This window comes from Athene noctua, chromosome 2, assembly GCF_965140245.1.
Source record: "Athene noctua chromosome 2, bAthNoc1.hap1.1, whole genome shotgun sequence".
NCBI lineage: Eukaryota > Metazoa > Chordata > Aves > Strigiformes > Strigidae > Athene > Athene noctua.
The window spans coordinates 72,529,544-72,549,353 of record NC_134038.1 but is presented as its reverse complement, the minus strand read 5'-3'; the positions used below and the strand labels follow the sequence as shown (position 1 = coordinate 72,549,353).

At 41.0% G+C, this 19,810-nt stretch overlaps 1 protein-coding gene across 1 annotated transcript; it reads right to left on the bottom strand.

Annotated features, from left to right (window-relative positions):
• Positions 1 to 3,433: 3,433 nt before the first annotated feature.
• FRRS1L (ferric chelate reductase 1 like) lies at positions 3,434 to 15,008 on the bottom strand. The gene is made up of 5 exons (XM_074897809.1): positions 14,787 to 15,008; positions 12,928 to 13,012; positions 12,299 to 12,437; positions 8,890 to 9,136; positions 3,434 to 8,429 (listed from the first exon to the last, which is right to left on the bottom strand). The coding sequence occupies exons 1-5, from the start codon at positions 14,992 to 14,994 to the stop codon at positions 8,257 to 8,259; spliced, it is 852 nt and encodes a 283-aa protein (XP_074753910.1). The 5' UTR covers positions 14,995 to 15,008; the 3' UTR covers positions 3,434 to 8,256.
• Between the last annotated feature and the right edge of the window lie 4,802 nt (positions 15,009 to 19,810).

Sequence of the window (19,810 nt, the reverse complement as noted above, 5' to 3'; positions counted from 1 at the left end):
CTGCACGCCTACCCAACCACATGCTCATTGACTTCACATGGATGCTGGGTATTGGCATACAGAACACAGCCTATAGCATAAAGAATGCAGAATACCATTTAGCACTATAGTTACTATAAGTCACTTATTTGTATGTTTTATCTGTGTATTAGTCTTAAGAACGCTGAACAAAGTCAAAAGGTAGAGATGACATTTCAGGTTCAGCCATTACACTTCATGTAGTACCAAACAAAATGTCGTTAACAGAGTTATGACAGCGTGCTTACTTACAAAGAGGTTAAAGCAAACCAGACCTCAGGTTATATTAATCAGAAATACCAAGGCATACCAGGCATCTGCTTTGACCTAAACAGAACACATGATACTTCAAATATGCTAACAAAATATATCTGCCTAAATAAAGGCTGGGGACATCACACATAAATAACAGGGTCCCACCACTTCATTTTTCTAATTAGTTAATAGGTTTGGAATGTCATCTTTGACTATCTGTGTCAAAACTTGAATGATACTTCCAGCTTTAGAGAAAATCTGTTGTGATAATTTTTTCTATTTCAGTTTTTATCACTGGTTTCCTATCACCAACTGTGAAAAACTAAAAAGGCAATCATTGCTTTATATGTGAGCAGTCCAATATTTCAGAAGCAAATAGCATATTTTGTACTTAAATAATAAAATTTTTTCCTCCTAGATTTAAATACGGCATCTGTGCTTCCTTTCGTATTATCTTAATACTCTATATGACAACATTTTATTGATTTATTAAACTTAGCCTTGGTTCATCTTGTTTGGAAAAAAATGCAAATTATACTGTAAAAAACATTAATGTGAGGCTAATTTGTACCAAAGGTGACAAAAGGTTAGTATATAAAAACCGCAGCTGTGATACCCTAGCAGGTAACACCTCAGGTTTCTATATATTATTTTGAATCACTTTGCACTATTCCCCCCCCCCCCCCCAAAGGAGTTAGGGAACATGTAGGATTCTTTGTTTTCTCTTCTTTTTTTTCCAAAGAAAAAAGTCTACCCTTTTGTTTTTAAACTCTCTTGTATAATTCTCAGACTTACACACACACAAAAATACCTTCAGCAAATTTACATTTCCTAAATATTAATTCTGGGAAGAATATTTTTCATTAATCTAAACTTCGCAGATCACTGTGGTGAAAAATCAGCAAGAATATTTTTTTTTTTTATTCCTTGGCACACAACCTAAGTGAGTTGTTCCTCTATTTAGTCTTCTACTATTACCATCTTAAGAAATTGAACTGAAAGATGTTAAGCTTAAGAGATGTGAAACTAAATTAGGCAATATCTTGAAATTGCTAGTGGCCATAAAACATTCACTGCCCTGAGTAGGCATTGAAGCCATGAAAGATTTGCAGCTGTTTGGCACTTTTGAGAAATGCAATTAACTTCTTTAAAAATGTAAACATGAATTTGAGTAAGTATCATTTTGAAACAGCTCATGAAAGTACTGCTACCAGGTAATTCTGTAACACTCTAGTCTATAAAGAACATAACACCTTTACAGAAAGATTCTTAAGAGACCCATATAAAAGTTCACCTTATAAGAACCTTCCTAAATAGCCTCTCATTGCAGATCAAAATGAACCTATATGGAGCAGCAACAGCTGTTCTAAAACACGGGCTGTGAAGTCCTGCACATATTCCAACCTCATATCAATTTAAAAGAACATTCCTATTTAGAGAAGAAACACAAGCAGGGCAAATGCAACAGTTGTGAAAGACTGTGAAGCTGCATCAGATTAAGGTCAGGTTGCACATTAGAAGGTTCTTCACCAAGGGGGTGGTCGGTCACTAGAACAGGTTCCCCAGGGAAGAGGTCACAGCGTCAACCCTGTCAGAGTTCAAAGAGCATCTGGATGATGTCATTTTAGTTTTAGGTAGTCGGACTCAAGGATCCTTATGGGTCCCTTTCAATTTGAGATATTCTATGAGTCTATGAGTGCAATTCAAACTACTTAGCAATCCAATAAAAAAAAAAAAAAAAAATTCTGCCCCTTTCCTTACAGCAGATTCGTTGCTATTGCCAAGTCAAATCACAGATTCTCAAAGCAAGTAATGTCTTTTAAGTCTGCTTTTTCACACCTATCAACTCCACAAGCTGCATACATCCTCCTTGACATTTCAGAATTAGTTTTTGCCTCACTATCTGAGCCCAAATTAGAAAAGTTAAATAACTAAGTTCAAGCATACATAATTTACCAAGCCCACTATAAAAATAAAATGAAAGTTACCTAAGTGATTATTTCATACTAATAAAGCAGGCTTAGAAAAGGAAGGTTTACCTAGATCTTACCCTGAATCTGCAAAAATCAGATACCTTGACATACAAATTGCACAGAAATAACTAGATGTGAAAAAGTGTGGTAGAAAGCTGACATATGTTCAATAAATATAAATTAATTTCTTTTGATTAATTTTTGTACTTGGGAAATTGAGATTTTCTTTAAAACCTCCCAGTTAACTATCCATTATGTGTGCTGGGCAGGCTGTGGGAGAGCTGCATTAGGCCCTAACACACTGCTACAGAAATACAGGTAGTGAAATTTTAATTAGGGAAATAGACAATGTACAATGAAAGCTATTAAGAACGGATGCAGAGTCTCCATTTTTTGATACTCCAGCTGCTGCAGCAGTAGTTTGTAAAATGGCCAGTGAGCAGGTACATGCGCAGCACCCAACTGTCACTACTGTCTCCAGGGTCCTGACAGGTTTTCATACCTCTAAAGGCAAGATCAAGCCTCTAGCTCTTACCTTGGAGTATCAGGGGAGTACACATCTTGAGGCACAGTCTCACCTTGTCCCCACATCAGCCCTTACGCAGCTAGGACATGTATTAAAGCTGACTTGAAGTCAGACTGTTTCTTCTATTCACATCAATTAATATTTGCTTGTGATAAAAGTGCCAGATGTGCTCAGCCACATGTAAACACATACAAAAATAGGAAGAGTGCCAAAACCATTAGTCCTTCCTTGTCATCCAGCCTTACTACCAGTCTCTCCATTCTTCTATCCCAAACGATCTGATGTCACCAATGCCTCAGTGTGTAGCATTCAAGCAGACACTTTGCCTGTTCATTACACACTGTGGAGTCAGAGTTCAAACAGAGGATGCCAATTCATGCAGATTATGCACATACACAGCTCCATGAAGCACCAAAAACAACTATAATATTTAAACATGTTTCTACTTCTATCATAAATCTAAGGCTCTATACAAAGTTATACTTCATATAAAATACTAGCACAATAGGTATCTCTGAAAATAAGTGATATTAGACCTTTTGTAATTCTGTGAAATACATGTTTCCTTCTCCTAAAGCTATTACCAAATATTTTTCTATAGGGAAACTATTTGGAGATGTTAAAAAAAAAAAAAAAAAGGAGGGGGGGGGGAGGGCAGGAAAAATACACCTGCTACACATCAGTGTGTCATACCAAGGAAACCAATGAGTCAAAATGCAATTTAAATGCTGATAAAAGTTATCAAGTTTGTATATAAGGTTTAATTCTACCTCTAGAGTATGGCATGGCACAAACTTCCAGTGAACCCATAAAGACCAGACAGATGGTCTATTCTCTAAAAAGAGAAAAATTTGTTTCTTTATAAGTGTCTGATGCACTGGATGGATGAGAAGGTAAAGAGAAGACAGACAAAAAGTAAGAAGACCTGCATCTTCTCTTAAAGTTACATCAGTCATTTACTTACAGATGACTGGAGTAGCATCAATGACACAGATTTCTATTTGTGACCTGGATAATCGTGAAGACAGCTGTGTGTCAGTCCTCCTTACCCACTAACTCTTCTTCACAGCTAGACTAAGACTTCTCAGGATCATCTAACTAAACAGCATAAGGCATCCGTGGAAACGGGGACAGGACATAGGCTAGTGACAAGGAGTGTGGTACTTTTCAGAGAAAGACTAGACATTAACACTCACAGTAAGAACACCATCCACAGTTTGGCAAAAGAAGATCTGCATATTTAAGGGATTTGGTGTAGGATGGGTTGTGCTGTTTGTTATTTCCATTTCACAGTAGCCATTGAGCACATGGAGGCAGTTGCAGGGCTCTACTTCTTGGTTCAGACCCAGGATATGGTGTCCCAAGTAAGCTTCAAAACTGCTGCCTGGGATTGCTGATGTACACCACGCTCCAGTCATTCTCTAATCCCTATGTTAAAAGACTGGAAATGTCAATGACAAATACAACTTTCACAATTTTTAACCCAATCGGGGGGTGGGGTGGGGGTGTTTCCTCATATTAGGGAAACCACAAGTGGTTTTATTTCTTGGTATCCAAGTATTGCAAAACCAATCAAGAAAGACAAGAAGGCCACAGAGGGATTTCAAACTTCTCATCAATATGTTCTCTTTCAAAACCCAAGTATTTCCCTTATAATGACAGAATTTTGAAGAAAGCATCACCCTGTAGCCAACGACATGGTCAAATCAGCTAGGCTTTTTTTTTTTTTTTTTTTTGGGGGGGAGGGAATCAATTACGATCTAAGAGTATCTCACCTAAACATAAATATATATATATAGCAAAGGAAAAAAAATTACTTTTCAAAAGTCTATCCTCATCACTTATTTTTCTCTCTTTTCTAATTATTATGAATGTCATGTCTAGCTTACTATTTGTAGCAGGGTACCAGTCAGACACTACAATCACAAAACAAGGTCCCTTTGCAATAGGCACTGTCACAAATCCAAGCAGCTGATTTCTCTTCCAACTAACTTACAAACTTTAAGTATAAAACATTCTAAATAAGATGGACAGAGTGAGCAGAGGGTGATAATATGGTTAATGTAACAACCAATGGTCACAACTGAATTCTGTTCTACATGGAAATAACATATCTAAGGACATTAATTAATGCCTTATGGGCTTTGCCAGTCCTATCTTTCTAATTAATAACCAAAGTTAAAATTATAAATACTCTATACTCCATAACACCATACTCTAAACATGCACTTTTGAAATTCTATGCCTCTATATGTCACCCTTCAGCAAGTAATTCTCAAAATAAAAGCACTGTGGAACTGTGTTTGTTAACAGCTGCTTGCTAGTAGGCACCATAAAAAAACCAAAATGATTTAGAGAAGGAAACGTCTGCCTCTTTTTCCAAAGGAGGCCTTTTCCTCTAGCTTGTGTTGGTACCTGTTAATTAGAAAAATCAAAAAAACTGTTTGGATGCCATAATCACTTAACTACTTTGAAGAAAGTTATTTTGTAGTAACTTTGTATAACAGGGGTCAATCCTGCTTTTCAGTGTTAAAAAAAACCCAAACAAACAAAAAACCAAAATACCTTCCATGACAAGTTACTATGCCCACTCAAATGTTAAGACTTACCAAGTGTCATACAAAATTAAATACCACTAAGTCTTTTCATTTCTCTTATGGCCTTTTTCTTCTCATATTTCTTCCTGACTAGTACTTTCTAAAGACTTTTTACCTTCTTTGTTTGTTGACTTAAATCTCAGATTCCTGCTTGTTCCACTCTGAAGAACAACTCTCAGACAAACTCAGTGCTAAACTCAGCCATCAGTTAAAATGCTGCAGAAAACAGATTGCTTTGTGCTTGTTGTGGCCTTTTATTTCCTCACATTTGATTAGAAATACTTAATTAGTGCTAATTAAATACTTTGAAGCTTGGGTGAAAGTTTTTATAGAAGTGCACATTTCTGCTAATACTTCAACAAGAAAAAAATATGATGACAAAAACACCAGACAACACACTGATAAATACATTGAAAAAAAAAAAAAAAGTATTTTTTTACCCTAATTGAGAACATGGGTACAGCTGAAGATTGAAGTAGTTTATACTTTGTGGCAGACATATCCTTAAACAGCTCTGCCTCTACTCTGAATTTGCTGTCGCTTTAGAGTCTGAACTTTAGACACACGACTCCAGGTAAGTGGAAAGCAGCTTTATGGGTGTTGTACATTTACCTTGGGATTGTCCTCTTTAACATATCTCTGGAGCTCAGGTCCAGACAGGCTATCCTAAATCCAGCACTGTATTAAAGAAGGAAAGAGGCACCAAAATGGGTTTCTATCCTACTTCAGTACTTTTCAATTATTAGATTAGCCCTTTAGTGGGTAATCAGGTAAATGCCTGAAAGTAAAAATGTAAATATAAGGCCATAAACTAAAGCAACCCTGAGGCTACTTTAAATAGCTGAGAAGGAACTGCACTATCTCTGCTGCCTACAAATTAGCACAAACAAGAAGAATTTGCCCTAATGATTTCCTCACTTCACCTGGTTGCTGAATATAAAACTCAACATCCAGGCTTCAGCTATCTGCTTCAGCTGATCTTAAGGCTGAATTTTACAGCTATTGTAGACCAAAACAGACCTTCCATATTAGATTGTCTCTACTATATCCTTCATCAGATGCTGAGTAGGTTATCCAACTTGAGAGAAATAATTTCTGCTAAATAAAGCTACTATATGCACTTTTAAAGTTCACTTCATTCTGAGTTTCTCTTCCCTCTCCTGAACTCTACTCCAGTATTTTAAGTGAACAAATCCTTAAAGACATCAATGAAAATACGTATTACTAAGAAGTCTTTCTTTTGAAACAGGGAAAGTGTTTGTGATGGAGAGAAATTAATTTTCAATCTAATTCATATACTTTAAGCATAGGTTTGAAGAATGCTGAGCCCAAAAAAATTGTCTACAAACTTCAGTCTGTGAATAATGATGCAAAGCTAGATAATCTTTTTGAACTCTATGCAGCAATGAGAATAGAAAGGAGGTCCATCACATACTTTACCAGATCCTGTTACAGAGTCCTCAAGCATACCACATTAGATAGAACTTTGGCACAATTTAAATTTTAATTCTATTGAAATAGAATTTCGATGCAAGTTGGGAAGTGAATGAGCAACCTTACCTAAGCACATTTGACTGCTATATGTAAACATGTGTCATACACTTCCAGTCATGTGAAGAACAGAAAGTCTCCACAAGAACTCAAAGCTTTTCACAATATTCTGTGGCTTGTAAATACATTTTGACACTTTCCATTTCTGTAACATTTAGCATTCATCTTTGAAATATTTATTATTGATAAAAAAATCTAATGTATTTCCTCTTCAGCTTATCTTTTTTCACAGTAACTACGTTTTAGCAATTTTACATTTAGAAGATACTGCTCTTCTTATTAATCCCTATCTTTCCTTACAAATAATATTAATTATATTTCTGTTTCTTTTTAAGTTAACATCAGCTGCCCATATTAATCTTTAACATGAACAGGGTATACAGGCATACAACACAGAAGAACACGATTACGTCATACTACTACACAACTGCTTAAAAACATATTTACATGTCAGCAAAATTACTGTTTCTTCATAAAAAGAGAAAAATTGATTTAATCTATTGGGAGGACATCCTATGGCTTGTTGGGAACTTCTATATTCTGTATGTTTTACACCTGTTTTTCCTACGCATGTAGAGTTTACATTACTGTATTCTCCCTTCCCCTGGTTTAAATAACTTTGTATCTCACTTATAAAAGAAGTAGCCATTTCTTTCAAGAAAGCTCTTGAGACACTATTATTGTAGACATTCATCACCTCTTTTCCATTAAAAAAAAAATCATGTTAATGCTTGATTATGCAAGTTTAGTTGTGGAAAGTACCAGAGCAAGTAAACCTTGGTAAATATGAAAAAAAAAAAAAAAAAAAAAAAGAGAACTGTCCATTACTGAAGAGCAGGTTTTATACTGCTGTGTCGGTATCCAGATCTTAAGTTCAGAAACTGCACTTGGAGTTGTGCTGTCTGCTCCAGAAGTACCAAACAGCATTATAACATTTTCCCAAATTTGCCTTTTGGGAGCAATTTGGAAGTCAATTTTGTTATTTGACCAGAAGTCCATCACTAAATTTGCCTAAACACGCATACAGACACTCCTCCCAAACACACGTACACAGCCACACGCACACACATTGATTTTACAAAAGTTTCCTTTTCTTTAAGCAAGTAGTCACAACACTGAAAATATTCTCCTATGCGCTCACTGATTATTCTTAAATGATTTGTCACCACTCTGCCACTCAAAGGAGATGGTTATTGCATGCTCCTGAGAAGCTAACTATGTTCAAAAGCAGCTAGATGAGGATGGTGGTGAGATATAAATTCCGATAGAAAAATGCATCGTCCATCTGTATAGCTGTCCATCCTGAGGAACTTCCACTGACAAATTCTTCCATCGGTCATGGGGTTCCCATCAATAAATAGAAGGTCAGTGCAACAATGAGGAGCAAGCAGAATGGAGAAGAGAAGGTCTGATAGGCAGCTGATGGCATGAAAATATCTTCATACTTGTAAATACTGACAACACGCTCTGATACGGGTGGCGAGTCTATATCATGGCGAGTTATAGAACCTTTAACAGGTAAGGGCAGAAAGAAATAATGTCAGATTAATTTTTTCTGTAACTACCAAAGAAACGGGTAGACAGCCAAGTAATTTTCAAACCTACAGGAGCATGCCATATTACACTGTCAGTGAGTAGGGTCATTTCTCTGCTTTCTGAAATTAAAATTCTGAATAAAACAAATTCAATTCAAGTAAACAATAAACATCCTTCAAAGGAATTCAGAATTTCTAGTGATGAAGTTCTAAATTTAGCTTTGGGGGGTGGGGGTAATAACTATATAGCCATGAAAACAAGACATGTAGGAATCTGTTATTTATCTTGTCTTCTTTTTTATCTGTTTTTAAGCCCCATGCTGCCAGAATTTTAGTTCATTAAAAAGAAAGGGGTCTAGTAAGAATAATGTAATTGAAAGACATTTATCAATTTTGGCACCTCAGTTCTGTCGGTAACACAGAAATCAACTTACCCTGAATTGCTGGGCCCCAAGCAAACAGATAATACCAACTTAAATGCAGATCAACGATGGTTTCCTCTCGGGGAACATATACAGGACGCTTGAATCGACATGTTACACGATTGTTCTCAAAAACCCCTTCTTCATCTCTAGCAGGATTTCTCTGGATTTCTTTAGCCCACTGACCAACATTATAGAAATGCTGTATTCGGACTCTTCCATTATCATCATGAACACAAGCCATGACATCATCTCCCCCCTACATGGTAAAAACATATTGGTAGAAGGAAAACAGAAGTGTCACAAAGCATTTCCTCATTAGTTTTTAATGATCAAAATTACACACAAGACTTGGGACTCTCATTCCTTCTTTCTCAGTTATATATACACAAATATTTGTTTCCCTAACCACATGTCTTCAATCAGATTGAACATCACAATATTTATTTACACTTTTGGATCTTTCTAAGAGTTATTTTACCTAACATATATAACATATTTGTGAGACATGATATCACCCTGACATCACATAATTAATTAATCAGTGGAAGGCTGTTTTCTTTTGCAATTTGTGAAGTTCTAGGATCCTGCTTCATGAAAACTCAGAGGTTTGAATCCTTGATGTGTACAAACTCCACTGCATCAAATCATGGACAGAAATCCAATATAATTTAGTAAAATAGAGATGAATCTACTAAATATGGGAAAATAATACCATAAATTACCGTCTCTTTTCTGTTCCCTTCTGATGTCTACTTAAGTGAACATCACTTCTTATATCTCTTAAGAGAAAATGAAAGATGTCAGCATGTAGTAACAGAATATAGAACACCATAGGATACAAGAAAAAAAGTAATATGTGTTTCTTCACATAGAATAAACAGCCGCCAAGCACTACAGTAAAGCAAAGAAACGGCAGACAGAAGGAAGTGTGAGACAATTGTTTGTAGAGGTCATTCATAGAAATATTAAACCAGTTGCTAGAACAGCTACTCACAGTCCCTGCCAAAGTGGTAGAGCACTGTATCCCTCAGGGATTAGCATTAATTTGAGGATACTATTTCATAGAAGCCTTAGTATCAAGAACCATTAAAACACTGTGCAACTTGGATGAATGGCATTTTACTGAACACCACTGCCACAGGTATCAGCACCGTATTAAATACAGGCCCTACTTCTCCAAGATTAATCTTTCTGATAGGTGATGCTGATGATAGACAGGATGCTTGCTAGCCTGATAATCTCTCAGTTTCTTGTTATAGGGAAAGAAGAGGAAAAGGGTTCATTTCAGCTCTCTGGAAACATTGCTATGTGGATTTGTGAAAGATGTGCCAAAAGTGAGGGAACAAGGGGACAACTGGGGTAAAACACATGCTTCAACAGTTTCTGCACCTCAGTGATGCTGCAGGCAACCTTTCCAGCTTCTGTCTTGAGCCTATCCTTGCTCTCCATAACTTGTTTTCCAAGTTTAGTTTTTATACATCTGGACACAAATCCCTCATTCTTAAGTACAAAGAAGCAAAAATAAAGCTGTTTTCACATAGAAAAAAAAATTAAAAGGAAAGAAAAAAGCATTCTGAATTTCAATTAACAGAATGACATTACAAAATCCTGCCTAGGCACAAAAGCCTGCAAGGGAGAAGCATAATGTTATTTGAGACAAAGAAATAGGTCATGGAACTTTTTTTAAAAAAAAATCTATTGAGGACAAAAAGTAGGATTTTTTCCTGAACTTCTGTAGCTATCTGGGCCACACCATTTGGATTAGGGCCTCCAAAGCACAGCCCACTTCTCATAGCTAAGTTGTTTTGACCCAGAGTCATTTTACCATTAGAGCCTGTGCATCCCAGGACACCAAAACCTCCTGGAAGTTATGAAAAAGGATGAAGTCAGCAGAGGAACAAGAGAGGAAGACAGATGCTAGCTGGTTTAGTCCAGCTGACTGATGGGCATTAGATCACATACGCAGCAAATTTGGAAGCAAAACATTTTACATTTCTTTTATTTTTCTTACCAGTAGCTGAGATTTAACATGCTGCTTGATGTGCTTGGGACGGAAGGTAATGCCTGCTTTTCAAGGGGCTGATGAGATGCAGGCAGTGGGACCCTGGGATCTACTGCAGCTGTAGCAGAGTCACAAACGCTTAACACAGTCTCTGATAGCTTGGGGCCAAACATTTCAAGGTGCTGAGCTGCTTTGAAAACTCTGTGGAGTACTTGCATTTCCAGGCTTCTAAACTCTGCCCAAAATTTGGCTGTAAAACTGTTCCTTACAACATTAAAAACATGAACTCTTTCTTGTGACGTGAACTGTTCTTTGTGACACAAAAGACTTCTATTTTTATTGTGCTTATTTACAGTGTCATATTAAGACATATGTAGTAATGACTGAAAAGCACCAGCCCTCACATTTTCTTTCTCATTCTCATTCTGAGTCTGATATAAATGTTAAGTCAGTGCAAGTCTTCCCATTCTTTTTTGTGAGTCCTAGCCCAGAATGTCTAAATTCTGTATTTTTTCAGACTACTGCTTATAGCAGTATAAAAGACAGTCCTGTCCTCTGACTGGTGATTTAGAACATAGGGTCAGTATTGTTTTACATACCCAGGAGTGTTTCTGTGTACAACACCTACATTATGAACTGCATTTTAATCCTAAACATTTTACCAACGATCACAGACAAAACATCTTTGCCTAAGTCGTCTATTGCTCAGGTTATTTAAAGTTCGCACAGCAGAGTTCGCTCCTGTTTTGCTCACTGAAACACAATGAAGAGTGAAGCTTTTGAATGGAAAAGTACAGAAATAAGCATAAAAAACCCCCAAATAAAATCCAGGAGAAAATGAAAACGAAATTTTAACAAGACTGCTTTCTAGAGTCTGTATGTTTAAATTAGCAGGAGTCATTTTGTCACACATCCGTGGCTTCCCTGGAACAACACACAGGTATGAAAGAAACAGATTTCTGAAGTTTAACGGCGAAAGCCACATTTATATCGCTGAAAGTCAGCTGATTTACTGAAGAATAAAATTATTTTCTGTTTAGTTTCTGATGTGCCTTTTGTCCAAGTAATACTGACATAAAGCATGACAGGCCATTTCCATGTGAATTGGCTTATTCCTGAGGGCTTTTCTAATAAAAAGGCAAAAAGCTAATAACATTCAGACATTCAGAGCTGAACTGAAATACTGCTTTAATTCTCAGAGAAGAAGGAAAAGGACATGTTAGGAAGGATGAGGCAGTTTTCTGGGAGGCAGTAGGCCTGGCTTCTGCTCCCAGGGTGGCTACCGAACAGTGCTTTGTTTTCAGCAAGTCAGTTTTTCCTTTTAGGCTCTGTTTCTGTTTTCATATTAAATGTAAACCATTTGTATCCTAGCATACAAAAGTGTGCACGCAACATGAAGAACTGTACATGTCTTACCATTTTCTTGTCTGAGGAAAATCCCACCGCCACCCAGCCATCAGTATCAGCACTCAACTCAAATTCAACATCAGCTCCTATTCTACGGTAACTTAGAAAGTAGTCACAGGTCTCTGCATTGCATCCAGGTTTACCGTACCTACACGGAATTGGAAATACATGTAACTTCCTTGTGGTTTCCTGCAATGGAATTTAATTATCTTTCTGCAAGAAAAAACTAAAAGAATGCATTTTGGCATAATGGCAGTAAAACATATTATATTATGCTATACACAAGGTACCCTCAAGTGTTTGCAATTACTACTCTTTAGTGTAAGAATGTATAGTATTTAAACAGTACAGCAAGCAATTAATTACACGCAGTATCATTCTGTTGACCTTCCTAGGCCTGGTTTTGTAAGTCCTTCATGAAAATACAAGAAACATGAAATAACTGTAGGTCCATAACTGTGATGTATATCCCTAAATAATCTAGTTTTCTCAGATAATATACTCCATAACTACACATTCGTATATTCTTAAATCATAAGCATTTATTCAAACGAATATGGAACATTTACCAAAGTCTCCAATGCATTCAGTCAACATTTGCAAACATAAAGGTACCTACACTTTTATCTCAGACTGACCTGAAGCATCCCTTGGTTTTTCCACAGTCATCCACTCTGATTTTTGCAAATGGATCCACAGGAGGAGCAGTAGGGAAAGGGTAACCTGTATAATCAGAATACAACATTGCCAAATAAAATACAAGGAATAAAAAGCAATAATACTAAAGAGAAAGGGTTCCAATAGCATTTACTTTGTCCACTGGTAACTGAGCTGTTCAGCCGAGAGACTACTTTGTCACACACACAGTCCCTTGCTCAGATGGTCCTGGATCCAGGTACCAGAGTAACACTGATAACTGAAAACAAAAATGTTCTCAGGTTTTCTACATCTGTCAAGAAGGGAGAAGGATGCCGGGGCATGGCTTTGCTACACCGAGGGCAAAAGTTAACTTAAGGCAGAAGGTACACAGACTAGCGCAGTTAACTAACAATTAGGGATCTCCACTCGGCTGTCTCTTTGTGCAGTCTTAGTCCCCTCAGGAAATCCATAAGGGAACTAATTCTGATTCCTTAGCCATAAATGCCAGTATCAAGTATAAATGCAGGACACCAGATTCAGAGCTGTAGGAACGGATACGGAAAGGATCTGTATAGTAAATACATCCTCCATTAAGTAGTAAAATAAAACACGCATTGCAATAAAAGGTATCAAAACAGGGATTTGCCTGCAGTAATGACCTGCAGTCACTTGTGAAGGAAGACCCTGAAGAGCTGGACAACGAGAGGTATGATTCCAAGCAATCCCCTGTCCATCCCATACAATCCCAATTGTATGACAGTACACCAAAGAGTAAGTGTGAACATTTGCACAGAGACCTTTTCTGTCTTGGCTTGTAGAAGTTGTGTCTGGTGCATGAACATGGATATTTTAATAGGATGTTCTTCTGCTTAGCCAACTGACAACCAAAGTGGTAGTTGTGAAACTATAAAGTCCTCTGGAAGCAATTCATTGAGGAGCAAATAAACACTGCAGTTAGTTAGAGCACCTGAAGACAGATGTTTAACTTACAGAACTTTAGGCATTTGGGAGCCCTAATTCACTTCCCTAGATTTCTGACAATACCAATGGAGAGAGAAAGTATGCTGAAAGCTGCAAATTACAGCCTCTGTTAACTGTTCTAGGGGCCTGGGTAAATTACCCAGCACAAACACGTTAAATCGGCAAAATTTCACAGCAGCCTGTAGCGGAGCATCACTAAAAGCCTGGTCCCAGGACACGCTATCCTCTCACATCTGCCTTTCTTCAAATGCATCAAACAACCGAGTTTCAATGAAGCCTAGCCACAAATCTGGAGTTTTTAACATTCTGACATTTGTAAATGCAAAAAACCCACCCCAAAATCCAGGACTACGTTTCTTACCACGTAGGGCATCACACAGCATTTCGAAAGCCACAAAACCCAGGACTCTTTTTTAAATGAGCAGCTTTTCACGGGGGGGGTTTGCCCCGCGGCCGACGACCCACCGCCGGCCGGTCCCCCTCGGCGGGACAGGGCCGGAGCCCGGACGTCCGCTCCCCTCCCGGCCTCCCGCCGCGGCCCCCCCGCCGCTACCGCCCGACCTGGGCCGCTCCGGCCCCCGCCGGGGGGGGATGCCCGAGCCCGGGGGTGCCGCTGGGGAGCGAGGCGCCAGCCCTGCGGGGGGGGGCGGCCGTCGGGCAGGGCAGCCGGGGCTCCCCTGCGGCCCCGGCCCCCGAGAGGCCGGGCTGGAGGCCGCCCGGGCGGCGGCGGCGGCGGAAGATGGCGGCGGGCGCTGGCCTTCGTGCTGAACGTCGCCGTCGCCACCGGGCCGCCGCCAGCTGCCCGGCCCGGCCCCCCCTCCCTCCCTCTCTCCCTCCCTCCCGCCCTCGCCCCGCCGCCTGCCCCCGGCCGCCGCACCCTCCTCGGAGAGGTAGCGCAGGTCGTAGAACTCGCTGGCGAAGGTGCCGTACGAGGAGTCGTGGTGGGGCCGCGCCGCCTCCTCGCCGTGCTCCCCGCCGCCCGCCTCCCGCCGCCCGCCGCCCTCCTCCGCCGGGCTGGCGGCGGAGCCGGCCAGGAGCAGCAGCAGCAGCAGCCGCCGCCAAGCGCCGCGGCTCCGCACCGCCATGGCGGCGGCGGCGGAGGGGCGGGGAGGCGGCGGCGCCCGAGCGCGCCTCCTGCGCGGCCGGCCGCGGCTCCTGCGCCGCTGCTGCTGCCGCCGCCGGCGGGGGCGGGGGGGGGGGACCGGCCCCGGGAACGGGCGGTGCCGGCGGGACTGTGGGTGTGTGTGTGGGGGGACGGTGCGGGAGGGTGTGTGGGGGGAAAGGCGGAGAGGCGGGGGGTGCGTCGGGGCAACTGTGTGCGTGGGCAGCGCGGGTCGCCACCAGCCCCGCCACGGGCAAGGCCCCGGCAGCGCCGCGCCCTCCCGCCGGCCCCACCGCCGAGGGGGTCACCCCGGCCTCCACAGCTTCCCGCGGCCCCGCGCCGGCAGCGCCCCACAGCCCCACGCGAGGAGCGCTCCGCAGCCCTCCCCACGCCGCGGCAACTCCGCCGCCGGGACACCTTCTCCCACAGGCCGGGCGCGGCTCTCGAGGGGCAGCACCGGGCCGTCCCCGGCCACCCCCGTGGCCTCGATTCGCCAAAGCCTCCCCGCATGTGCTTCAGGAGGGCGGGATGATAAATCCTGCTCGGTAATTGTCTCTTCTCTGGGTGAACTTGTCTCTTCTCTGACTATTTTTTTTTAAATTTTTAATGACTTCCGAGATGGGACTGAAGGCACAGCGCGACTTAGCATTCGTTTCAGGTAAAACCCCACGCTAGCGAGTGTTCGCTGTCTGATTGCGTGTGCTTGCCTTGTGTTTTATGCAATATAACTGGCAGCGATACCAATATGCTGAAAACCCGGCAGAACTGAAAGAAAGCCCAGCTCGGGCCCCCAAAGTCTGCTTGGGCTCTTGTAACTGGGTTCTTGTCCACTGGGCTGGACTTGCGGCTAGGCGTTAAGGGTGTGTTTGCGTGCTTGCTGTGCCGTGGTATCTACGGGTTGATGGAGGAACGATGACCTTTCATCCCCCGTGTTAGCCAAAGTTGCTCTTTTCTTGGGTTTGGATTGCCATCCTCTGGTTATAACTGTAGTTCTTTTTCATATTGTTACGCATGGTTACACTCCATCCTCTGAGCGCCTGGATGGAAATTCAGCAAAACACTAGGGGGAAGGGAGAGAGAAGACTCATCAGTCAGCAATATTCTGAAAATTAGAATCTTTTTTCCTATTGATGACTGAACTGAGTTAATTTTTGATGGGGCACTGAGACTGCCCAAGACCTAGGCTGCGTTAGGGATAAATGCATTCCCTTGGGCTGCGTGGTTGCTTGCAATACCAGAGTGAGCTGGGCTGAATCAAGTGGAGAACGTTAATTCACATCTCCATGCCTTAGGCCAGTGGAGTAGCAGGCTATCTCTCACCACAAATAGAGAAACATCCACACAGTGGTACAAAATAAGTTGTAAAAGCAATTTCGATCACATGTAAGTTCAGCATGTTCCACAGTCGCATATGGAAAAAGCTATGGGAGAGCAACACCCAGCTCAAGAGCAAAATAATGAGTCCGTTCTTCCCACCTTGCTGAGCTTGGCAAACTTTAGCAGGCCAGTGGAAAACAAGCAGACAAATGGCAATAGCGAAACTCTTATAAATCAGGCTAACAGGAAAATAAGGCTGCAGCTTATTCTTTCTGGCAATAATCAACCGATGAAGGCCCCCCATCTCCTTTTTGAAATAGCTAGCCGAGGGTTGTGATGCCTGTGAAGAAGCATTTGCTCAGCAAGGGAACAGCTGTCAGCTGCATGCTGTTTTTTCCTCCCTGGAAACAGGCTTTAGCGCACTGCGATACAGGCGATGCTTCGCAGTTAGATTAAACACGTAGGATATTTATCATGCATTGTTTGTACCTACATGACACCCATCATTTTAAATCTGACAGCCAGGATAACTGTCTGTGATTACAGTGGAGCCACACTTATTTTCTAGGGTGAAGATATGGCTAAGAGGCTGACCCTACTGCATGTGCCTCCCTCCTAGTAAAGCCTTAAAAACTTAATTAAAAAATAAAATTTATTAACAAATGAAAATTAATTACTACAGACACTTTTTTTTTTTCCTTAGCAGAACCTCTTGTGTTTGCCTGAAAATTGTTCCTATCACAAAAATAGGTTGCTTATAGGAAGCAACGTCGTACTGAGACTGGTCGAGCATTACTGACTACCTTCAGTTTTCAGCAGACAGAAAGGTCTGCAACTAACAGCACTGCCTATGCGGCAGCAGTTCTGCAGAGAAGATCCTTATTTGATCAAGTAATTGAGGCTGCCATCAATAAAGCGTTAGCGGGAGTCCAAACTGCAGTTGCATGAGCAGCCTTAATCCTCGAATGCCCAAACTTTCTGAATGCTGTAGTTCACAGCATGGACAATGCTGGCAACACCTTTCTTAGATGGGACATACACCTGCTGTGTGTGAACCGTGGGTTGGAAGGTATCGCCGTCCTCTGACAGCAGGAGTGCTCTTGCTTTTGGTGAATTAAAGATGTGTTCATCTCCACCACTTCTCACACCATCACCTGCCTCAGCGGAATCCAGGAGCCAGATTCCGTGCATGATTAATTGCCCTGGCTTGGTCAATTCTCCAGTGCTAGCACTCAGTCTAGTGGTGTCTTCTCAGGACTGGAGACTGGCTTTATCCCCAGCCATCCCTTGAGGCCTATCCTGCCTTCTCTCTTGGCTCTGTTTGTCACTCAAAGTACACCCTTCCCCTGGAGGCTCATGATTTTGGGGGCATTTGGACTAGAAATTAAAGCTTCAGAAATAATCATAGTTTACATAACAGAGACTCAGAAAAAATAATCTTGTCTCAGAGTCTAATTGCATTATTCAGGAGTGGCTACAGCTCCTGTACTGGAGAGGGGGAAGAGGGTAAAACCCCACAAGACATATAAGAGCATGGCTTGGCTAATGAAGAGAGGAATGGGGAAAGGCCAGTGATGCTGGCAGGCCGTCAGGCTACAGAAACCCCTAATACAGCATCCTTTGTGCCTGCTCTGCCTTTGGGACCACCCATGTCAAACAAGTTCCCCACCGCTGCTGTGGCCAGTTAGTCTGGATACTGCCCGATCCAGTTGCTTTTCTGCTTCTGTGCATGATTTTGCAGCTTTTCTCCATTTGATAGTCCTCTTATAAGAGGCTCAACTTCCTCACTCAGCTCTTGATAAATTGTTGTTATTCCCAGTTCAACCTGAAAAGCCGAAGCTGGTTCAGTTCATGCTGCCCTGCCTCTTCGAAGCCAGCTACTTCTTCAGCATATCCAAGCCTTAAGAACAGGTCCTTAAAGTTTAGTGCTCCTGGTTATTTCCATCAAATCAACGTGTATTGAAAAACAGTATGTATCCACCAGTGCTGACTATCAGAATGACTCCTGAGACAGCAGTTTTCTTAAAAGAACTCTGCAATAACCTGATCCAGAATTTGTAGTTTGTACACAGTTTTCTCAAACCCTTATCACAGTCTTGTTCAATATGGTGAACATATCTACTCTACTAGTAATTTATCTTGGTCTTTCCTTTATTAAAGAACAATAGCAATGTTAAAAATTGAGAAATTGCCCTGATTTCATTAACAGTCATTCATCTTGTGCTCTAGTTAACTACCTGTGACTACAGAAACATGCTTGCTTTGTTAGTTACTTAAACTAAGACATGGGAGAAAATCTGCTAGTAATTTCTTGCAAGCAGAGCTTTTTCATGATGTATGAAACACTGACAAAGGAAAAAAATCAAATGCCAATTCATTAAGAGTATCTCCTATGAGAAAAGTAAAAACTAAGTGATCGCCTTAAAAAAGCCAAAACGCTATGGAGGAAAAAGATGTGTGCTATTTCTGAAAGCTACTAAATAAAGAGATAAGTGAAGCTTTTTGGAGTCATGGTACTGCTTTGGGTCTTCTGGAGAAAGGCAAGAAAATGCAAGCTCTAAATATGTTATCATCCAAATGAAAACTGCATTAGATCGTTAGATCATCTTTTGCTCAGCACTGGTAAATCTTTTCTGCTGCCACTGAATTACGTATCTGGTCTTGCTCCAAGGGTAACCGTGCCTCTGCAGCCAATACTGCTCACAACAGCACTCTTTCTATAAGATTAATCTAATGTAGGAAAAAAGCAATGTCTCCAAGTCCTTTTACGCAAGCATAACATACAATAATCTAAAGACTAAGTCCAGCAGTCTTAGATGCTAAATCAGCATGAGTTTTGCTCCAATAAGCACTATGGACCCTTCCCAAGGTATGTTGAAACTGTGCAGCTTTTTTTGTATGTGTGTGCTGGTTTACCTCAGGCAGCTTATGTCTTTTCTCCCAAGATTGCATTTTTTTACCTCTCTGGCACTCTTTGCTATCCCAGCGTGAATGCAGTGCTGGGAGGTGTTATCTACCCTGAAAGCCAGATTTGCCAGATGGTGGCACAATGTGCACCAGGAGGTTTCAGAGCAAAACTTTTCACATTTTTTAAAAAGTCCTTGTTACAAAGAGGTTATTTATAGTGTTATTCTAATAAGGAGCCAAAACAGAGCAGCCTTTTATTAGAACTCGCAACAGAGGGCATTACATTGAGGCCTCCCTGTGCATAAATACCATTTACTTATTGTGCAAAAATTGGCCTGGAGAACTGAAAAATTCAGCTCGTGCTAGCAAAGAGCTCATTTAGGTAGGAATGTTTTAAAGAGTTTAAGCAGTACTGGCAGAATTCAATTAATTCCGTGCATGACGATGTCATTTCATCCTAATTAGTTAAGAACTCAGAAATAAGAAATTTAAAAAAAGATAAAGCCTTGTTCCCTCATGAGACTCCATCTGAAGAGTTATGATAGAAGTTCTGTTTGTCTTTTGGAAAAGACTCA